This window comes from Antennarius striatus, chromosome 9 (assembly GCF_040054535.1).
Source record: "Antennarius striatus isolate MH-2024 chromosome 9, ASM4005453v1, whole genome shotgun sequence".
Taxonomy (NCBI): Eukaryota; Metazoa; Chordata; class Actinopteri; order Lophiiformes; family Antennariidae; genus Antennarius; species Antennarius striatus.
In genome coordinates, this window is record NC_090784.1 from 15,956,744 (window position 1) to 15,977,161 (window position 20,418).

Here is a 20,418-nt window from a genome sequence, read left to right on the forward strand (position 1 = left end):
CTGTTTTCATAGTTGAGGGAGGTGGTTTGCTCACCTGGAGTTATGGTTACTCAGTTGAGTTTTGAGTTACAAGCCATAAAGACAGGTATTGCGAGTCAAGCCAGGACACAGGCATATATGTGTGCTGAGGAGAGGGGTCAGTGGGTTTGTGTGTATGTTGCCTGTTCAGAGGGGGATGGGAAGTCGCTTCATGCCTGACATGGAAGGTCCTTAAAGAACAACCACCGCTTCCCTTGCTTTAATTCTACATGGGCAAATGACAGTTAACAACTGATCCAGAAGAGGGGAAATATTAATATCATTAATTACATTTAAAGCCTTGATTGGTTTATTCATGGGTGTATAACAGATATGTGACACATATTGTGTGTGTGTGTGTGTGTGTGTGTGTGTGTGTGTGTGTGTGTGTGTGTGTGTGTGTGTGTGTGTGTGTGTGTGTGTGTGTGTGTGTGTGTGTGTGTGTGTGTGTGTGTGTGTGGGTGGGTGGGTGGGTGGGTGTGTGTGTGTGTGTGTGTGTGTGTATGTGTAGGTCACTGGGTTCACTCACACTGCAATGTGGGCTTAGTTAACAACATGGTCATACGTGACAGACCTCACGTATGCACGTATCCATGCATCCATGCATTATGGTTAAATCCTACAACTTGCAATGTGTATCATAGAGATTGGGGCTGTATATCGTTCCTAAAACGAGATTGTTTAATAGCATGATATAGTCCGTCTTTGTGAAATCTGAATATCCAGAGATATAATCTATGAGTCAAAAGTATTTTTGATGCTATGCCTGGCCCGATGTTACACCTGTGTGAAAAAAAATCATGGAATTTCAGGCGAAAATGAAAATCTGGATATTTAAATATATATGTATGATACCGTGATTGATTTTGATTTGATCCTTATATCAGACTAAATAAACATTAAAAAAGTTTATGTTATTGTAACACAGGAATTGCAACTACACTAAATAGCACAAAATATTTGAGTTAAACGAGATAAAACAGCACTTTTTTTTTAAATTCACCATTTCTCCTCCCATTTTGTCCAGTTGTATAACACACTTTGCAAGGGAACGTTATGTTTAATATTTGAGTCGTAAAGCCTGTTTGTCAGCTGTAAAACCAATTAAATGATCGCTGAGCTGAATTGCATAAGGTTTCTTCTTTTAGTGCGCGTTCACGGTGCTCGTGCTATTTCGCCTCGAGAGTGAGTGTGAGGGGGCGTGGCCTCAGTAACGGCGTACATCTGATGCATATACCGTATGTCGGGCCGGAGCCGTGGCGCGTGCATGGTTACACCCGCCCGCTGTAGTAGAGCAGCCCTGCCAGACACACACACGAGAGCGACACATGAGTAGGCAGGTCCACCAAGACTCGAGGCGTTGTCCAATCAGGAGCTGGTTAAGCAACTACTGGCTCGAGGGGTCGACCAATGGCGTAGGACACCACGGGAAACGGCAGCCAATAGAATCCAGGTAAAATCTGGGCACGTGGATTCCCGCACATGTTGACGCTCGTAAACTGGGAGAGAACGAACTAGCTAAGACACAAACGGAGGGACGGCCCGGCGGTGTGCGTGTGTGAGTAAGGCGAAGCTGGGAGCTCCGACGCTGTTCCAACTACGGAGTGTGTGCTGACTGACTGACGTATCACCGCACAAAACGAATCCTTGAAGATTTTTTTTGAAGAGCTCTTATTTCTTTTATCCCAAATTACAGACGGTGAGTGTCTCTTACATTTCTTTTTACTGCTAACGTTTTCCGAAGTTTCTTAGCTCAAAGTAATTTCCTGTCCCGCTATATTCTGTATTTCCTCCCGGCACAAACTGTTTATTTAGCCAAAAGCTGTTTGTTCTTCATTTATAAAAAATATTTATTGCCATATAAAGCTGTGGAGGTGGCTTTTTAAAGGTATTTATACAGCCCCCCAAAAAACAAAAAAAACATCTACACTGTAAAATAGATTTTTCTTAGAATTAAAATTGCCTCGGTGGTTGACTTGTCGCTAATATTCTAAAAGGTGTATTTTTGTTGTAAAAAAGAGGGAACATATTGTACAGAAATATCCGCAGTGTTTGTGCCCACTGTGGGCAGGAACAGAGTCGCATCCAACATCGATAGCCTCATGGTCCAGATACAGAATGCTGCCACATGCACGATCACCTCCGACCCACACCGCCCACTTCACCCCTCTCCATCCCAATCCTATTAGTAGGCTGGGTCCAAAAGAAGCACGGGGAAATTAGGAATAAGAAATAAATGTTACGTGAGTTAGATGATTGTAAATATTAAAATCTGTATTTCTTGAAGGAAACAATTATCTTATATATATATATATATATATGAATGGGGCGTCCGTCGATAAAATTGACATTGAGATGTTATGGTGGGTTTATTGGTGGGCACATTTAAAATTACTGTTAGTGGGTTTAGACTTAATTTCTCATACTGCTAAAGAGCTGTGTTGATATGTGTGCTAGTTGATTGTACTTTTATAATTACCTCTTGTGTATTCTGGTGGAATCGGAAACCCCTTAGAGATTACAAAGGAAGAGATGGAAAGAACAGTGAGTGAGAAGCACATGGCTATGATATGTAAAATGTGAGTAAGAGAGGAGGAATATGAGGGCTGGTCTTTGCACGAGGAATGGAAGAAGAGCAACCAGACTTGTGTGCATAACGAAGGGATGAGCTGAAGGGGGAGTAGAGAGAGATGAGAGGCAAACAGAAATGCACCCAGACAGGAATGAGAGGTGTGTGTGTGTGTGTGTGTGTGTGTGTGTGTGTGTGTGTGTGTGTATGTGTGTTTGTGGATCCAAGGGGGGATGGAGAGCAAGCCCGAGAAAGAGAGGGAGGGCTAGAGAGAGCACCGGAGGCAGTAGGCGAGAGAGAGAGAGAGAGAGAGAGAGAGAGAGACTACTATTCTGATTTCACTACTCTACTAGTTCCCATCCCCCTCACATTTTACTCTCCTCTCCAGTCTCCAATCTCCTCAATGGAAGCCAGACATGCTCTACCATTGTGTGCCTACTGCCTACCCCAGTCCCAATCTGCACCATGTTTAACTAGGGCAGTTGTACCCTCCATTTTGAGAAATCTAGGTTATTTTGGGACAGTGTTGTGAAATAATTTAATATAGGCAAAAGAAGAGTAGTTCTGTGGATTTTACTGAAGTCTCCCTCTTAGAAACAACTAATAGCATGCTAGTTTTGTTTCTCTGTAAGCTAAATTGACTGTGGTAATAACTCTTATCATTTATTGCCTCACCAACAGCAATGCAGTCTCAGGGCAGCACTTCAACTCAGCCCTCCTTCGACTCTCTTAGCTCCAGCGATAGCCTGTTGTTCAGTGACTCCGAACAGGCTGAGGACGACACGGATGTCTTCCTAACGGACAGCTCTTCCTCTGTCATCATCAGAGGCATGGGCAGGGCTGCGGCCTCCGGAGACAGAGGATTCGAGAGTCCCGGGTCCCAGTGGACATGTGACAGCTTCACTGATAAAGAAGAAGAGGAGGAGTCCTACAGGTCAAAGAGCAGCAGAAAAGCAGCCCTCATCAGCTTAGATGAGATGGATCCAACAAGCCATGCCCCAAAATCAGAGGGAGACCTGCTGTTTGCTCAAAAGGTAAGTACGGCCCAGGAAAAGAGTGTCGATAAGAGGGATGACAAAGCAATGTGTGTGTAATGGAATGCCCAACAGATTCAGACAGGAAGGCCTAACCCAACCTTGGTCATAATTTATCTTCTCTTCCTCTTTCTCTGTCAGTGTGCTGAGCTACAGGGTTTTGTGACGCCAATGCTGGAGCTGCTGAATGGACTGAAGAGGGGCCGATTCGATCGTGGTAAGCATCCTTACCTCACTGCTTTCAGTCAAGCATGTGTGCATACTGGCAGCTGAAGTTTTCAATGCTGAACACAGCTTTATATGGTCCAACTGGCATCAGTCCATGGCAAGAGTTTTTCTTTGTGCTGCAGTCTGTATTGGTGAAGTCCAAAGTAGTGTGTGTGTGTGTGTGTGTGTGAAGCGTCACTCCTGAGACTGACTCATCAGCTCATTAGAGTTAACCGATTACCCAAAGAGAAAGTGGTGTGTTCTCATGTGTCTGTCAAAAAGATGCTTTTTCACTGGCTATGGAGTATTGGGGTGTATATGCTGACTAGGCTGTTATGTTTTTGATTGATAGGTCTGAGTAGTTTCCAGCAGAGCGTCGCTATGGATCGAATTCAGAGGATCGTGGGGGTTTTACAGAGGCCTAACAGTGGGTAAGATGTCATCCAAATCATACCACCATCCACCTTTAGTGTTAATGTTTTTCTCATGCTCATGTTACTTCTGTGCCACTTGACATTACATTAATTTTGTATTAGTATACAAATAAATATGAAATTCACAGTAATAGCAAGAAGTGTTCAGTGAGATAGTCTTCCATTCAGGCCCAACCTCTGATCCATGAACAGTACTGACCGTAGGTATAGCAACAACATTCATTGACAGTGCAAACTCAAGAGAAAATGCATCTAGATCTATTTGCAGGACCATAAATGTTTCCGGTGCAATAACGGTGGACAAAATAGCCATATGTTTCTCTCTGTGAATTAAATGTAATATTTCAACTTCTGTCTGTTTTTGTAGGGAGAAGTACCTGAACACTTTGCTCCAGGTGGAGGGGATGCTGAAGCTTTGGTTTCCACACATCTCCGCTCAGTCCGTCTCTGCAGCTTCCAGCGTTGCTGCATCCCCTGCTCATTCTCTCCAGGACACTTCAAGTTGCACCCCACCGCACAAGCACAGGGACCAGTTACATATTCCTGTCAAGGTGAGAATACATATGTTTAACCTGTGTGTGTGTGGCAGAGCATGATAGAACAAATTGAAAACAACCCTTCTTCCCAAAAGCAAGTCAAAATGACTGTTGTAATTAATTGAAAATCATTCTTTCGCTCATTTTCCAGAAGCGCAGACTTAGCTGGACAGGAACAGACTCTCCCACACCTTCCCCTGTGTTTCCCAAGTGCCCTCGCATCAACACAGAGGAAAAGAGGGTAAAGCAAGATTGTGACGAAAGGGATTGCCCTTCTCTTCCGTTAGTGGGATCTGATGCAAACCGAAACTCACCAAATAAAGCTGGTAATATCCAGATAAATGAGGACGTCAAGGGAAAGGATAGTGAGGAACTGATAAAGCTGTCAAAATACAAAGCAGGTCAGCGAGCTGAGCCCAGCCTGACGTGGGTTCACGTCGCACCCATCCTGTCCCCAGGAAAAGCCTGTCGTTCACACGAGGGCACCGTAAAGACGGGTAATCCTGAAAATCAACCCAACTCTCCCATCCCCCCTCCTGGAAGGCAGGATAGTCCAGCCACACAAGACAGTTCTATATCTTCTACCACACCCTATAAGCAACCTAAAACTCTGAAGAAGCCGAACTGGTGCCAAAGTCAGCTTATTCCTGAACAACAGAGTGGAGGTGAGACCGTTGAGGCGTGTCAGGATCAAAATCAATCTCATGCCACACTCCAGCCTTTGCCCAGGGTGTGCCCCACCCCCTTAGAGACCTGATGCACTGAACCAGCAACGAGACGGCAGCCTCGCTCCATTACATCACCGGACTGAGTGCTGCTGCGAGAGGAAGAAGGCTGAAGGCCTGTGATCGTAGATGCATTAAAGACAGGAAGGGGAGGAACGTATTGGAGTTGAATCATACACTACCCCCTCACCAGGACCACAATTACAAGAACTATTCCAAACAACAAGATCAAAGAGTTGATGTTCACAATTATGTAATAATCTAAACATTTGCACAAAAGCAGTTGTGGTTGAGGGGATAGGAAAGAACACCAACTGTTAAAGTCGGGGGCTATTTACAGCTTACTGAGTAATGATCAAAAGGAGAGTTTTCCTTCAGCACGAAAGCAATCAATATATTTATAGAAAACTGTTTGGGCAGACCTGTAACTTGAAGCACTCGCTCCATTTGAAATTAGAAAAGCTGATGTAAAGACCCCTTAATATAGGATGAAATGAAAGCTTCCAAGGTTTATGGCAATGAGTCTGGTAGTCAGTGATGTCCAATGTACAGACAGCATTAAACTGTCATAACTTAAGAGGCATTGGAGACTGAGGAAGAAGTGATGTCATCAAATCACAAGTGTAATTCAAGAACTGCTAGGGAACTTGTCTGGCTTCTCAGCATCTAAGATATTTGTGTCAGATCCTGAACTGCAAACAGACAAGGTTATGAAGATCCAAGGAGGACCAGCTGGAGGATAAACAAGGACCACTACAAGACCTACGACTCTTCATTCTCAGTTAATTTATTCATGTGTTGATCACACACTGCATTTATTTATTTGTATTTATTTATTGGGCAGCTGAATACCGCCTGCTGTGTGCTTGCATAGTTTGGCCTGCAATTTGTTTGTGGCGATTGAGAAGATGGTGTTGACAGTTTGCTTGTGGCTTTTATTGCTATCATGAGGGGAAAAATAATGGAAGTGAAATCTGATGATTGGACTACTGTGCCTTTTACCAAATAGGATGTGACCAGAAAAGCATTTGGCGCTCTCAGTGCATTGATACTGCATTTTGATTGTTGCTTTTATTTTTAAAAAAAATCAGTCACTAAAGCCTACATGTAGTCATTTTCAAAAGTTACACCCAAAAGAATCTTCAAGCATCTGCTTATGGCTCCAAAAGTACCAGCTCTAGTATTTTAACATCTGCAGTTTATCCAATTTGCTTACAACTCCCATGTTTTACACAGAAAAACATTGGCTAACGTTTGTCATGTACAATTGATTGATAGATGTAGGCTCTTTTTTATTATTATTATTTGGGTTGTGATCAGCAGAGGAACAAAATGAACTGCACTTAAAGCTGGTGCCTCTAAAAACTTTAAAAAATCAGAAAATATAAATGGGAGGAAATCTTTATTTTCACCAGCCTCTACTGCTGCTATTGTTCCTATTACAGTTCTGATTTAAATGTCTAATGGGAAGCCCCTTTATTTGAAAATCTGCTCACAATATTCCCCTAAATGTAAGAGGGGATTTTATAGATGTCATTGGATTTGTCTGTATTGCGAAAGTATTGTAAATATTAAGACAAATATTTTTTACATTTGTGTGAGTGGTTCACTATTTACATATATGGATTGGGGGGAGGGGGTGTCCATGTGCCAGACTTGCCCCCTAAAAAGCACCACACGTGAACACTGAGCCAATGGCAGCCTCCATGTTTATGTTTATGTTGGAGGAAGGAGTGCACAAACCCTCAGTAGCAGATTTAGAATCAGGTAGTCTCACAAAACCTGTCTTCAACGATGATGGTACGATGTGCCAGAGCCTGATCAGAGGCTGGGGCTATCCTCCGCCCGACTCCTGTTTTTATACAGATGTGGTATGACAGAGAAACCAATTGCACTTATTTTTCATTGTTTTTGTCCTTTTTTCATGTGTTTTCTACTGCAGAGACCAGAGATGATTGGTCAGAAATAAAGATTTATTGTTTTTTTAGCTGCTTTTCTCAAATTGTAAAAACTGACTGTAGCCCCCCCCCCTCCACTTCCCCTCCCCCACTCTGCTGCATTTGTCTGTCCTGACCCTCTCTCCTTCATCTCCCTCAATCCTGTTAGTATCCTTTCTCTCCACTGAACTAACTGAACTATGTCGCGCTCTCTGTCCCCCAAACTTGACATATTTCTCTGGCTGCATTTTCAATAACAATGAAAATGGGAAAAAAATCTTTTAATAAATGACACATTTTTGAAAACTGAATATTGTGATTTATTGTGATACTGGATTTTTAATTAAACACACACACACACACACATGTATGCGACAAAGTAAGATATAAAACAGGAAGCACCCATTGTACAGAATTTAGATTTTGTGCATGTTGTGAGTAGGGGGTGATGACGGAAAGGACAGGGTAGGGTAGTGAAAAGGAGGGGCAGCAGGGTGTGAGACTACAGCCTTGGTAATCTGACTGGCAGTGGTGGGGGGTCTGGCTGATCCTTCAACCAGCTGCTTCTACAGAGCACAAATATGACTGGAGGTCTGTTTTGATGTGGGTAAGTTGTTTATCTTGTGAGTGCCCAGTACTTGCTTTACAAAGTAGAAAAGATCGAATGTAATCTTGGTAACATAAAGCACTCAAACCAATTGTACAGTATTTAATGTCCCACTAAAAAAACTGGCCGGGTTGTTCTGACGAGCCAGTGATTTAATCACAAAATATGAGGAGAGTTCTTCCTTTACCTGCAACATTTTCAGGACAGATGTCAAACTGCTGAGCACATAGGTGTCCATTCATCGTATTATGTGATATTAATTATTTTGATGTCTACATCATAATGTAGACTTGATGGAAGCATTAGTCTGGTTAAAATACACAAATAGTGTTAAATTTTGTTGTAAATCCGGATAGGGAAGGATGAAGATTTTTTTCCCTTTACATAATGAGAAAGGGTGTTCTTTAACAGTCTAAGGGAGTCGCACATGGATCCTGGAAATTTTTTTAAATCAGACACATTTAGAGAGTTGGTATCTTTTTGTTCACAATATGTGCAGATTCAAACAAAAAATTCCAGATCAACCAGATTAAAACTGCTGGCTATTGAAAATCCATTACTCTTAAGAATAGACTTGAATTAAAAGAGACTGTCTTAACTAAGTCAAGGGATGAGCTCTGCTATTTTAAAAATGAAAAATACAATTAAATATTCCCTGGCTATAATTTCACTGATGTGAACTGTATCCTGATGAAATTATGAATGTGAATTAATTAACTAAGAATGAATAATATTAATTACATTAGCAAATAGGTTATTAAAAATAATCAATAAATTCCTCTCAATTCAGTTAAACATATATGGTAAACATTCACTATTTCCCCAACACTCCATCCGTATGGATACCGCATGCATGTGGCCACGAGTGGTGAATTTTAGGAGGGTGTGGTCTGAGTTGTTCCTGCTTAGATGGGATGAAATCACCCATGCTGCAAGTAAACACACACACACACACACTCACACACACACTCCAACCATAAACACAGTAGTAGACATGTGCGCCACTCCCCGCTGCACGCTCTGACACACTGACTGGCTGATTTTGTGATGGGCCTGTCTCTGACACACTGACTGCTCTACGTTTTCAACAGAGACCGCCCTCCCCTCTGCCTCCCTCCCTCTCGGCCCCCCCTTGTATCTATGCAGTTTTTAGCAAAGAAACCCTTGCCCTCCATCTCCACCACCACTCCTCCTTCCTCCTTTAGAGAAAAGAAACGAGGGGTAGGAAGAAAAGGACGAGAAGAAGATGTGTGTACAGCACAGGGAGGAGACCTTACTTTGGGGGAGAACATTGGTTGTTTTTCTGACTTGTTTCAGGAATGATGATCTTTTATAAGCTCCACACATTTCTTCTCAACTTATCTAAATTTTTTTTGCAAAAAAGTTTCATATATTAACATTATAGCTAGTTTGTGTATTTGTAACAGTCTTTCATTGTTATTGCATCATGAATGTGCTTAGTTGTTTCCAAGTCTATCCATCAGGCGTGTGTTGGATTATTGGAGCATGCGTTTGGATAAAAACACCACAGTTCCTCCCCTCTTATCAGGTTGTACAAGTTATTGAGGGGTGTCTGTCCGCTTCAGCTACATGTAGTGAAGGGAATGGTACAATGAGTTGCTTATCCAATCATGCAGCCAACCTCCCTCCCCCCATAATTCTGCATTTCCTGGAGCTCACGTGAGGTGAAGTCACGCTGTGACTTTACAACTAAACACACAAATATGTGATAGGAGCACGCAGCTCTTACTCAGCTCAAGTCCTTTGGGGATTTGTGCCAACCAGTCCCAAAAGCGTCTGGATGCTCATTAAAATTGCACAGCAGTCAAGCCTGCGATGGAAATCTGATCTACGTCATATCTGCCTTGGAACTCACAAGGATGAACCTTGGTGTATCGGGTTGAAAACGTGGTCCTGTCTGCTATTTCGAATCCTCATCAGTGTGATGTCACTAACAGGGGACATAGTTAAAAGAAAGACATATACAGACTATTTTCAAGGGCGCACGTGTATCTCATGCTACTGTGTGTGATATTTGGGGCACGATTGAGCTAAGGGCATAAAACATTCTCATCAGTTTCTTTGGCCTGACTGTGTTCTCTCGTGGCTGCTCACGATTAGACCTTCTCACACGACCGCTCAATTATTCAGGTACAGTGAGTAAAAGGGAATCACCTTGTTAAACACACTGGGAACAGGAATGAAAAAGGTGTATATACAAGTTAAGAAAGGTGGAAAAAACAGTGGACCATGAATGAGAAAAAGCAGTGAATGACTACAGATTTAGTAGAAGCACGTGCACCCTGATACCGATACACACACTAAGGTCTTCACGGCCCATGTGTGGAGCGAAGACAGAGGCATCCCTTGAGATTTGATCTTCCATGATGATTTACAGCCCCTGTCAGATACAATGAAATAAAACTGGGTCAGCATGATGAAATATATCATAACCACACACTCTATAAAGAAAAAAAATGTGAGACAACATAGGAAATATCCTAATGTCATAAATTATGCACTTATGTAATATTAATAGCATAGCAATAATGCACATGAATACACTCAGCTGGCATCACATGGAAATTTAGTATGTAGAGGATGTTGGGATAAATGATTCAGTAAATGAAAGGGAAAAACTTGTGAGAGACTCAGCAGTTGGTGCTTTACTGATTTCTGGCGTGGATTAATTGCAGACTAAATGTCTGGCATTCCTTGACTATAATACATTAATTCACATAGATTTTACTGCATGATCTATAATGCCATTTTTACATTTGTTTTAACCACTTAGACTAGTGGCAGTCACTGTCTGTGAGATAGAGTATGATTGTATGATGTGGTTCGTTTGTCTGATTTGGTTATCTATGTCTACTTGTACAGAAACATCTGTAATATTTCACGTTATATGGTGGGGTGTTATTGCATGATACAGGTGCCTAGAAGGTGGGGGCAGACACCACATGAGGTGCAAAAGAGGAATTCAGCCTGATCACAGGTTGTGGCAGTCGTGGTAGCTGGAAGGATGAAGGTGAGTGCATTCTTTACCCGCCCACTAATCATTTGATTACAGATTATAGCATATCTCACATATATTTAACCAGGTTATTTCAGACAGACTGTTAGTATACATTCAAGGAATTTAAATCAGAGAAATGGTTTTCATTATTTTGAAATTATGTTTTCATATATGTACAGTAGTGCAACTTTTCTGTAATTTCTCATCAGTTGAGGTTGGGTCACAATTTTTTTCATGAGTAGTCTTGAGACTGAAAACACATGCTTTAAAAAAAAACCTCGTACATTTTTATAGCTAACAAACCAATGCTTTCTAATGATTACAAAATCACAAGAGGGGACACTAGAGCCTGGGGAAGAGGAATCTCTCTCTGTGTGTGTCACTTTCACTCTCTCTCTCTTTCTATTACTGTCTCTTGCTCTCTCCCTGACTCTCTTTTTTTATTTATATTTATCAATTTATTTGTTTTAAAGATTATTCAGTATTCTAAACTTCAACTTCATCTTCACTATGAGGCCCTATCACAAAATATTAACCTCAGTTACAGTTGCGGTATTTTGATATTACACATGCCAGGAAGGCCACAGAGCGAATAGGATCCAAATTTTTGTTTTGATGCACCAAATGGTTTATGGCGGTGGAAAAAGCTCACATTTCAATTATGATAAAAATCCCCTATTTTTTCCCGTGCTAAATTTATCCAAGGTTTAAGCACAGTGTCATAAATTGCGTGGAGTGTTAAATCTACTAAGGTATTGTGATTTACAACTTTTGGTTGTATAAAGTAAAACTTATGTATCAACTTTGTCGTTTTTTTTTTGTTTGTTTTTTATCTTTAAGCTACCACATATCCTTAAAATTATAAACAATGTAATAACTCATATATTCACCTAAACAAGAAGTGGTGTCCATTTAAACTTGGATGAAAACAATGAGTAAGTGACACCCAGGCTCTGTAAATAAAATATATAAATATAATGTGGAGGATAAATCATCCTTGACTGTATGAGGGGGAAAATCCTGCTCCGCTGCTCAGAAGCTGTTCGGTTCAGCTGTGATGTTGTTAACTGTAATGAATGGCTAACATCTTGATGATAGCCGTAACTCTTCAGAAATAACAAGCTGCCAAACTATAATATGATGTATACATATGTGATTTATCCTGACAGAGGATGGTGAGAAACAAACAGCATATCACAGTAAGCGACAGCGTGGACATAGATAGCTGTGTTTGTTTGGTATTTGTATGGTATTTCCATATAAAATACTCCAAAAAGCAAAAAAAAAAAAAGCACTGAATACCATCGTCTTTTACAAATTATTATTTTCTGTTTGATCTAAATTGAGTAAAACAAACACGTAAACAAACAAATTCATAAATTAACAAAACATATTATCAAAGATAAAAATTTAATTACAAATACTGTGTAAGTAATCCTTACCTGTCATTTGATTAGATGGAAACGTCTAAGGGTGGAAACAACGTTCATTTCTCCAAACTAACTGCACGGAAATTGTCACGAAGAAGATTAATTTCCGCTTCCGGGTCACGCATTGGAAACGTCGTGTGAACGGCTCGATCAAATAGAAAGTTTTGGAGAAAACCCTACAGTTTGTATTTTTCTAGGTCCAAACTTCATTTTTTTTATTTATAGTAAGTAAAATATCTTAATTGTGATCACAACATGTTCATAGAGCTTATTTGTTTGATTAAGCGGGTATTCGTTGATGTTAGCAGCTCGTAGGTAGCATTGTGCTAACGAACTAGCAGTCATTGAATTTTGCTAGATGCTATCGATTTAAACCTACAACAAAAAATGAAAGGGGTTTGTTGTTCTTTAATAGTTTCATGTCGGAGTCAACAGATTCACTAATAAGTTCCGACGTTTCTGATCTGAAATTCAGAAAGTAGGAGCCGACGTGTTATACTGACATTGAAGTACATAATCCTTTGTGGGATCAGGTGTAGGTATGTGTTTGATATGTGGGTGACAGGTTCATCAGAGTAACGTAAGTGAAGATGCTAACGATGTTAATTTGTTTGACCTGCAGTATTGGAGAATGTCTCTCCCTAAACGGGAGGTGGAGGAGTTGAGGCCATGGGTGGAGCGAACCGTAAAGAAAGAACTGGGTTTCTCGGAACCCACAGTGGTCACTGCAGCTTTGCACTGCGTTGGAAAAGGACTAGACAAAAGGAGGACCATCGGTAACTACAGTGCCACTTACAAAATACTTTGCACCTACATAGATGACAGCTTTTAAAGGATTTTATTACATCCCGCTTCAAAGCGGTGATGTATTGCGATTGTCAGTGTTCATATGTTCGTTTTTCCACCAAATATCTTCACAACCTATGCACTAGCTCCATGGTTTTACTCACACTATACACTAGTCTATGCACTACCCAGGTACTACTTTCAGGGTTGCAGGATGTGGCAGTTTCTGACTGCCTTGGTTCTAGTTTGTGATGTAAACATTTCTATTTAGCAATACATCTGATCCTTAACTTACATTGACAATATAACTTGGAAAATGACAAATTATTGCACAAACATTGGATGTTTTTTTGCTCAACAAAAGTTAACTACAGTAAATGATACTTAAATTAGATCAGGGATGTAGTAGTAAAGCTCAAATCATTACATGTGGCTGAAAAAGTCTATGGCCACCATTATTTTTGTTGGCAGCAATATTTACACTAGACAGGGTGGTGAATGTATATGTCAAACGACCCCAATGTAAATTTACTAATTTACAGCAAATTACAGAAAATATATTTCTGTAACTGTATGTCAGGCTTGTTCAATAGATGTTAGATACATTTACATCAGCCCTATGACTATAAATAATCTGTGATATAAATAACCTTGTCAGAAAAGAAGAAATTGCAGTGTTCCATGTTTTTTGCTTTTCCAGAGGATATCCAAGGTGTCGTTGTAAACTTGAAAGAATGGACATTAACCTTTAATATAAAATTGAATAAATAAGCCCACCGTATAACTCTTGCTGTTTATTGACAAGTGCTCTCTTATGGACATTGTTGTAATAGTAGTATTTTTGTGTCTGTGTTCGTATGCACACGCACATGTGTGTCTATGTGAGAGAGAGAGAGAGAGAGAGAGGAGAACAAGCCAAGAAAACAATGGGAAGTAATGCACCTTGGCAATGAGCTACTAATCAGTTCTCCTGGGACTGCTCATTAACTATGTTCTTTTGCTCTTTCCACTTGCATTTGAGTGTCTATTAATTTGTTTTGTATGAAGTCAAACTGATGTCTGATATAAGCTTTCTGAACTAGAGCAGCAAAAATGCTAAGGAATATTAGCTATGTTGGCCTGTAGTGACGGTACACCCAGGGTGCAGCGGCTCTGGAACAACTCTCTATCTGACCTTCCTATTTTGTTGTACCATCGGTATAATGACAAGTAAAGACCTTCAATCCCTTAATTTTGACAACAGTCAAAGGAGCACCCTGATATTTGAAAATGATGTAATACCATTCTATTTCAGACCAGCTGCGTCCCTTCCTCGATGACTCTGCTGGAGGTTTTGTAGAGCGTCTTTTTGAAGCTCTGGAGGAAAGTCGCAATTCCCGTGGCAACAAAGGAGCAGGAGAAAAGAATCGCAAGAGAGACCTTAAAGTAAGCATACCCATTTACAGACTTTACATTGACAGTGCAAATGTAAATACAGTATTTAAACATTGAATCATATTTGACTGGATGCTGCCATGAGTGATGTTGGTGTTCCCCTTCTGTTGATGTAAGGATGTGTTTGGTGATGAGTCTGAAAGTGGTGTAGTAAGAGAAGCTCCAGAACCAACAGACGTGATAACTCCCAAGCGTAAGCGCGTTCCTCGCTTTGAGGAAGTGGAGGAGCCTGAAGTCATACCTGGACCTCCAACAGAGAGCCCTGGTATGCTCACAAAAATGCAGGTATGAAATTATGTTCTGATTGTCAATTAATGCGGTGTAATTGTTTTGATTTTTTTTCTATGTTTGACAAACCCGTTTTCTGAATTGTTAGATCAAACAAATGATGGAAGCAGCCACAAAACAGATAGAAGAGAGGAAGAAACATCTGACCTTTGCCTCTTCAGTACCATCAGCACCAGTAATAAAAACATGTTTTTCCCACAGATGTCAATACGTATCATACAGGAAACATGTATCGTAATGCCAGGAATCACAGTCAATATAACACCATTTTATTTCTCCCTGACTAGAGGTTGTCCCTTCCCACACCACAGTCACATATGGACATCCCCCAACTGTCACGGCTACTTGGTTCTTCTGCTGCTGCAGCTGCAGGTGGTGCATCATCTATTGGCCCCTCCCAGGCTGCCAGCTTTATGAATGATGCTATCGAAAAGGCCCGCAAGGCTGCTGAGGTACAGGCTCGCATCCAGTCCCAGCTAGCCATGAAACCTGGTATCCTCGGGGCATTAGGGAACACTGGTCCGAACAACTTAGTGGCCCTTGCAAATCTACATGCTATGGGAATTGCTCCACCGTGAGTAATGTCACAGTAGTCTGGATTCAAAATTCTAAAAAGCTTTTCTTTTCTGAGGTAGTGTGTGAGTACACAGCTTACTCTGTGTGTCCCGTCTGTAGGAAAGTAGAGGTCAAGGAGGTGAACAAGCCAACACCCCTTATTCTGGATGACAAGGGGAGAACTGTAGATGCCAGTGGCAAAGAAGTCGAACTTACACACCGCATGCCCACACTGAAAGGTATGTAGACAAAACAATACGCGTAGAAATGCTGTCATTTAATTTCTTTATTTGGTAATTTTCTTTTCTCTCCATAGCAAATATTCGTGCGGTGAAGAGGGAGCAGTTCCGTCAGCAGCTGAAAGAGAAGCCTGGGGAGGAATTAGAGTCCACATCCTACTTCGATCAGCGTGTTTTTATCACTCCAGCTCAACGTTCTCGCAGGGCCTTTAAGTTCCATGATCAGGGACGCTATGAGAAGATTGCTCAGAGAATTAGAACCAAGGTTAGCACCAACATCTGTTTTTTAATTGACGAAAACAAGCAATTACTAAGTAGTGAGAAATGGACTTTTTCTGTGATGTTTAATTATTTGGTGAATTATCAAACAAGCATGTGCATACATGGTATCCATGTACAAAATGGTATCCACAAGTACTGATGACTTGCTCATTACTGCAGTTAACTAAACATGGGACTGAGGCAGGAACGGAAGTTTACATTTCTGATCCTGTCCTCTTTTACGTAAAGCTCAAAGTATGTCGGTCATAATAGTGTGTTTGTGAATAATGAAAGTTTAAAATGAGTCATCTTTTTTCTGGTTCAGAGAACCACACCAGCATGGACATTTTCTGCACTCCACTGATTCCTGCACACGACATTGCCTTAAAATTATGTCGAGCAGTGCACATTTTTCATTTGAATCTGATCATTTTTATAGTGGTATGAATTTATCTACTTAAAGCTTCAAAATGAAATGCTGTTAAAGACTTCTATAGTTATTATTTGATTGCACCTTCTCTAAGATGGAAAATGTTATTGTTACTATTGTTTCTGATCTCACCACCATTGCTAATGATATAGTAACTTGATGAAACCTTCGGCCAAAATGTTGAAGTCAAGTTCAGTTGTTATGTGACGTGACTTTCAGTTTGTTCATTCTGAGTCAGAAAAGTGGCACATCGACCTGCCGCTGTACACAGATATTTCTACACAGTTTTACACTGATGGCATTTCATTTTTAAAAATCAATGTGCACGCATAGCCTCAATCCATACTGTTTATGGTACAAGTAAATAGTCTGATAGTTGTGGAATTTATGATATCCATTATTAATTAAAGGATATTGTAGGATTTTAGTTTCCTGATTTCTCTTAATGTGTGTGTCACTGGTACATTGTACTAACATATCATCCGAGCCTAATTGGATCATAAATAACAGAACTTGTCTTTCTTCTGTCCTGTGTTGTTCTCATCTCCATCAGGCCCAGTTAGAAAGGTTGCAAAATGAGATTGCCCAGGCAGCAAAGAAGACCGGAATCCAGGCATCCACCAAGCTTGCTCTAATTGCTCCAAAGAAAGAAATTGGAGAAGGAGAGATACCCAATATTGAGTGGTGGGACTCTTTCATCCTGCCCTCCCACATGGAGATGTAAGAAACTACAGCTAATTTACAGTTGGAATTTATAGTGTGACGTAATTGCTAAAGCACCTCAGATAACATAGTTTTGATAAGCACAGCATTTATGCATCCCACAGTGGGAGGAAATTGTCATTTGAATGCTGGTAACCATGTTTTCCCTTTTCATTTACAAAGAACACCCGACACAAACATTGATGAGGTGGAACTCTTTGGTGTGACCAGCCTGGTAGAACATCCTGCCCAGATTAGCCCTCCAGGTAAGTGAGGAGAAGGGGAAACAGTGATGTAATGTTAAAGCTACAGTACTTACAGTTAGTATGGTGAACACTAATGAAACCAACGGACAGTAAAACATTTTTTTTAAAATCATAGCGACCATTATGTGTTCCGAGTTATTTAAAGATTGTACAGCAGGCAACTATACTTAATTTGAAATTGAACTATTTTACTCTTTCATTCACATTTACATTTTTCTGAATTGAGTATTTCCAGTTTAAAATGAAATTAAATATTGTATTGCATGTTTAGATTTTTCATTTAATGGCTGTGCTTTCAAATTGTCCAACATTTTAGCTGAATACTTGAATTCGATGTAAATCTTAGAATAGATAGATATTTACTGAACAACGTTAAAGTTGTTTAATGAAGTTGTTCATTTGTTCGTCAAGGACATAAACATCCGTTACAGTTTTTTGTGGTCTGTGTGGAAATACTTCCTAATTGTTTTAGTGAGAGTAGTGCTGTCATAGGCACGCACTCTGAGGACCTCGCTACCCTGTTAACAATACACACCCTATAAGCTGTCTGAATGGTTTACATTTCATCTCTACTCTTCCCCCTCAGTGGACACAGATAAGCCTGTGACACTGGGTGTATACCTGACAAAGAAGGAACAGAAGAAACTGAGGAGACAGACACGAAGGGAAGGGCAAAAAGAAGTTCAGGAGAAGGTTCGTCTGGGACTTATGCCTCCACCAGAACCCAAAGGTACCCATACACACAATTGTTAAGGAAGCTACTACTAAAAAGGTCCAACAGAACATAAGTGATATTTGCTATAATATTTTTCAGTACGCATCTCCAACCTGATGAGAGTACTGGGGACGGAGGCTGTTCAGGACCCCACAAAGGTGGAGGCTCATGTTAGAGCACAGATGGCCAAGAGACAGAAGTTAGTAACGCAATTATCCTCTGCATTTACAGTATATTTTCATTCTGGATTTATATGTTTTTAATCACTAGAAGTTTTTTTTCAGTGTTTTTTCTAATCGTTTCCCTTCTTTTAAGGGCTCATGAGGAGGCAAATGCTGCTCGAAAGCTCACAGCGGGGCAGAGGAAAGAGAAAAAGGTCAAGAAGTTAAGAGAAGACCTCACTAATGGTGTCCACATTGCTGTGTACAGGTGTGATTAAATGAAGAGAACAGATACTATCGATATAGTGCATCGTGTGTTCAATACAGAAATGTCTTATTTAGTTAACTAGCTTTTCCTGTTTAGGATCCGTAACCTACAAAATCCTGCAAAGAAGTTTAAAGTGGAAGCCAATGCCAGCCAGCTGTACCTAACGGGAACAGTAGTTCTGCACAGAGATGTCAATCTGGTGGTTGTGGAGGGTGGTAAGAGACTACACAGACTATTGATATCTTTAAATCTGCTAATGTCCGCACTAGAAGAATCAGTCTCTTTAACATAATACTGTTACTCTTCATGACAGCTGGAATAAACATGCTTTGTGTGTTGGGGTATGACTTTATGTTGGTAGCACTCATGAACTGATCTTCATTCAGTAAAGTACCCAATTATATTTTCATAATCAGCTGCATTCACAAGTTTATGTTGTGGAATTAATAGATGGCTTTTACTGGTAATTTTCATCCATGACTTTTCTTTTGGCTGATTTTAATTTATTTGTAAGTATCACAAATCTGGTTTTCTAAAGTAAAAATGTACTTATCTGACATTCAAAGTACTGAAAGGCAAAAGTACCAGTACTACAATACTACAAAGGAGGTTTCTGTACGTATATGGTTTCACAAGCGAAAAGGATGCTGATGGAGCTCTAAACCTGCTAGACGAAAAATAATTTTCCTTTTTGCTTTGTCATTGAGACACCCAGGTTGTGTTTTTAACCCATCTTGCCTAATGTACAATGCTAAGCTTGTCTTGAATTTATTATCTTGTGTCTAATAATCTGTTCTTTTATATAAGGAGTGTTAAGGACAGCAAAAGTTAATTACTGTAAAGAACAATGTACTGGATAATCAAAGTGATGGTTGAAATGTTGATTTATCCCCTATTTTAGGTCCTAAATCACAGAAAAAGTTCAAGAGGCTGATGTTACACAGAGTCAAATGGGTAGAACACAACAGTAAAAGAGATGGTAAGAGTTTCTTCACCTTTGAGGTTGATTTTCTGTGTACTAATTTTAGTATACTGAAACCACTTTTAATATTTGATTCAGATCCAGATGGTGACGATGATACGAAAAGGAACAACAAGTGTTGGCTGATTTGGGAGGTGAGTCTTCACGCCTTCCATTTATTCCAGGCTCACATTGCTAAACTCAGTTTAATTTTGTTTCTGATATCATCCATGTGAAATGTTTCCTATTGCTTCTCTAGGGCACAGCTAAAGAGCGTAGTTTTGGGGAAATCAAGTTTAAGCAGTGCCCTACTGAAAGCATGGCCCGAGAACACTTCAAGAAACACGGCACAGAACATTACTGGGATCTCGCTCTCAGCATGAGTGTACTGGAAACCTCAGATGACTGAAACCTGCTAGAGAGCGTGTCATTCCAGGCTTGCTGCCAGCCCAGGGACTCGCAGTCAAACTGGCTGCCTTCACTTGCGGACAGACTTCATCATAGAGGAGGACGAACAATAAACCTGTATGTTCGAATGTGAGAGAGGGCGAATGTGTGTCAATATCAGTGTTCCGTTCATTTCTTTGGTGGTAGGACATTCTGTCAGATATTGTGTTATCTGTTATTGAATACAATGTGGCAGATCGCACCCTGATGTAAATCACTTGCCCATTACTTTAGTTGAGGCAGAGAAATGATGACTTTTTTAAATCCCCATGTACACTGATAATGATTCCTGTTTGATCTATTAATAAAGTCCCCCATCCATCAATGACTGCACTACTTTTTGCAAGTAAACTCCAATAAACCTTTACTGACTCCTGGGTTATGTTATC

At 40.4% G+C, this 20,418-nt stretch overlaps 2 protein-coding genes across 3 annotated transcripts; both read left to right on the plus strand.

Annotated features, from left to right (window-relative positions):
• The first annotated feature begins 1,523 nt into the window (after positions 1-1,523).
• Positions 1,524-7,761, plus strand: LOC137602011 (uncharacterized). The gene is made up of 6 exons (XM_068324532.1): positions 1,524-1,717; positions 3,269-3,621; positions 3,763-3,838; positions 4,181-4,259; positions 4,630-4,813; positions 4,950-7,761. The coding sequence occupies exons 2-6, from the start codon at positions 3,271-3,273 to the stop codon at positions 5,553-5,555; spliced, it is 1,296 nt and encodes a 431-aa protein (XP_068180633.1). The 5' UTR covers positions 1,524-1,717; positions 3,269-3,270; the 3' UTR covers positions 5,556-7,761.
• A 4,869-nt stretch (positions 7,762-12,630) lies between these two features.
• On the plus strand, positions 12,631-20,401 carry prpf3 (PRP3 pre-mRNA processing factor 3 homolog (yeast)). Of its 2 annotated transcripts, none has more exons than XM_068323595.1 (17): positions 12,631-12,740; positions 13,139-13,292; positions 14,597-14,727; positions 14,854-15,021; positions 15,113-15,199; positions 15,312-15,598; positions 15,700-15,818; positions 15,896-16,083; positions 17,063-17,229; positions 17,395-17,477; positions 18,064-18,207; positions 18,292-18,391; positions 18,508-18,621; positions 18,718-18,836; positions 19,523-19,600; positions 19,682-19,737; positions 19,842-20,401. In XM_068323595.1, exons 2-17 carry the CDS (start codon positions 13,148-13,150, stop codon positions 19,989-19,991), a joined length of 2,136 nt encoding a protein of 711 aa, XP_068179696.1. In that variant the 5' UTR covers positions 12,631-12,740; positions 13,139-13,147; the 3' UTR covers positions 19,992-20,401. The 2 variants fall into 2 exon arrangements, with proteins under 2 accessions (XP_068179696.1, XP_068179697.1); XM_068323596.1 differs by lacking the exon at positions 12,631-12,740 and adding an exon at positions 12,986-13,055.
• The last annotated feature ends 17 nt before the right edge of the window (positions 20,402-20,418 follow it).

What these genes read in the sequence shown, in the direction of transcription:
- LOC137602011 (XM_068324532.1), top strand. Translation starts at nt 3,271, where the DNA reads ATGCAGTCTCAGGGCAGCACTTCAACTCAGCCCTCCTTCGACTCTCTT. An exon ending in TTACAGAGGCCTAACAGTGG is followed by an intron (nt 4,260 to 4,629) that starts GTAAGATGTCAT and finishes CTGTTTTTGTAG; the next exon opens with GGAGAAGTACCTGAACACTT. An exon ending in AGTTACATATTCCTGTCAAG is followed by an intron (nt 4,814 to 4,949) that starts GTGAGAATACAT and finishes CTCATTTTCCAG; the next exon opens with AAGCGCAGACTTAGCTGGAC.
- prpf3 (XM_068323595.1), top strand. Translation starts at nt 13,148, where the DNA reads ATGTCTCTCCCTAAACGGGAGGTGGAGGAGTTGAGGCCATGGGTGGAG. An exon ending in CTGCCCTCCCACATGGAGAT is followed by an intron (nt 17,230 to 17,394) that starts GTAAGAAACTAC and finishes TCATTTACAAAG; the next exon opens with AACACCCGACACAAACATTG. An exon ending in ACACAACAGTAAAAGAGATG is followed by an intron (nt 19,601 to 19,681) that starts GTAAGAGTTTCT and finishes TATTTGATTCAG; the next exon opens with ATCCAGATGGTGACGATGAT.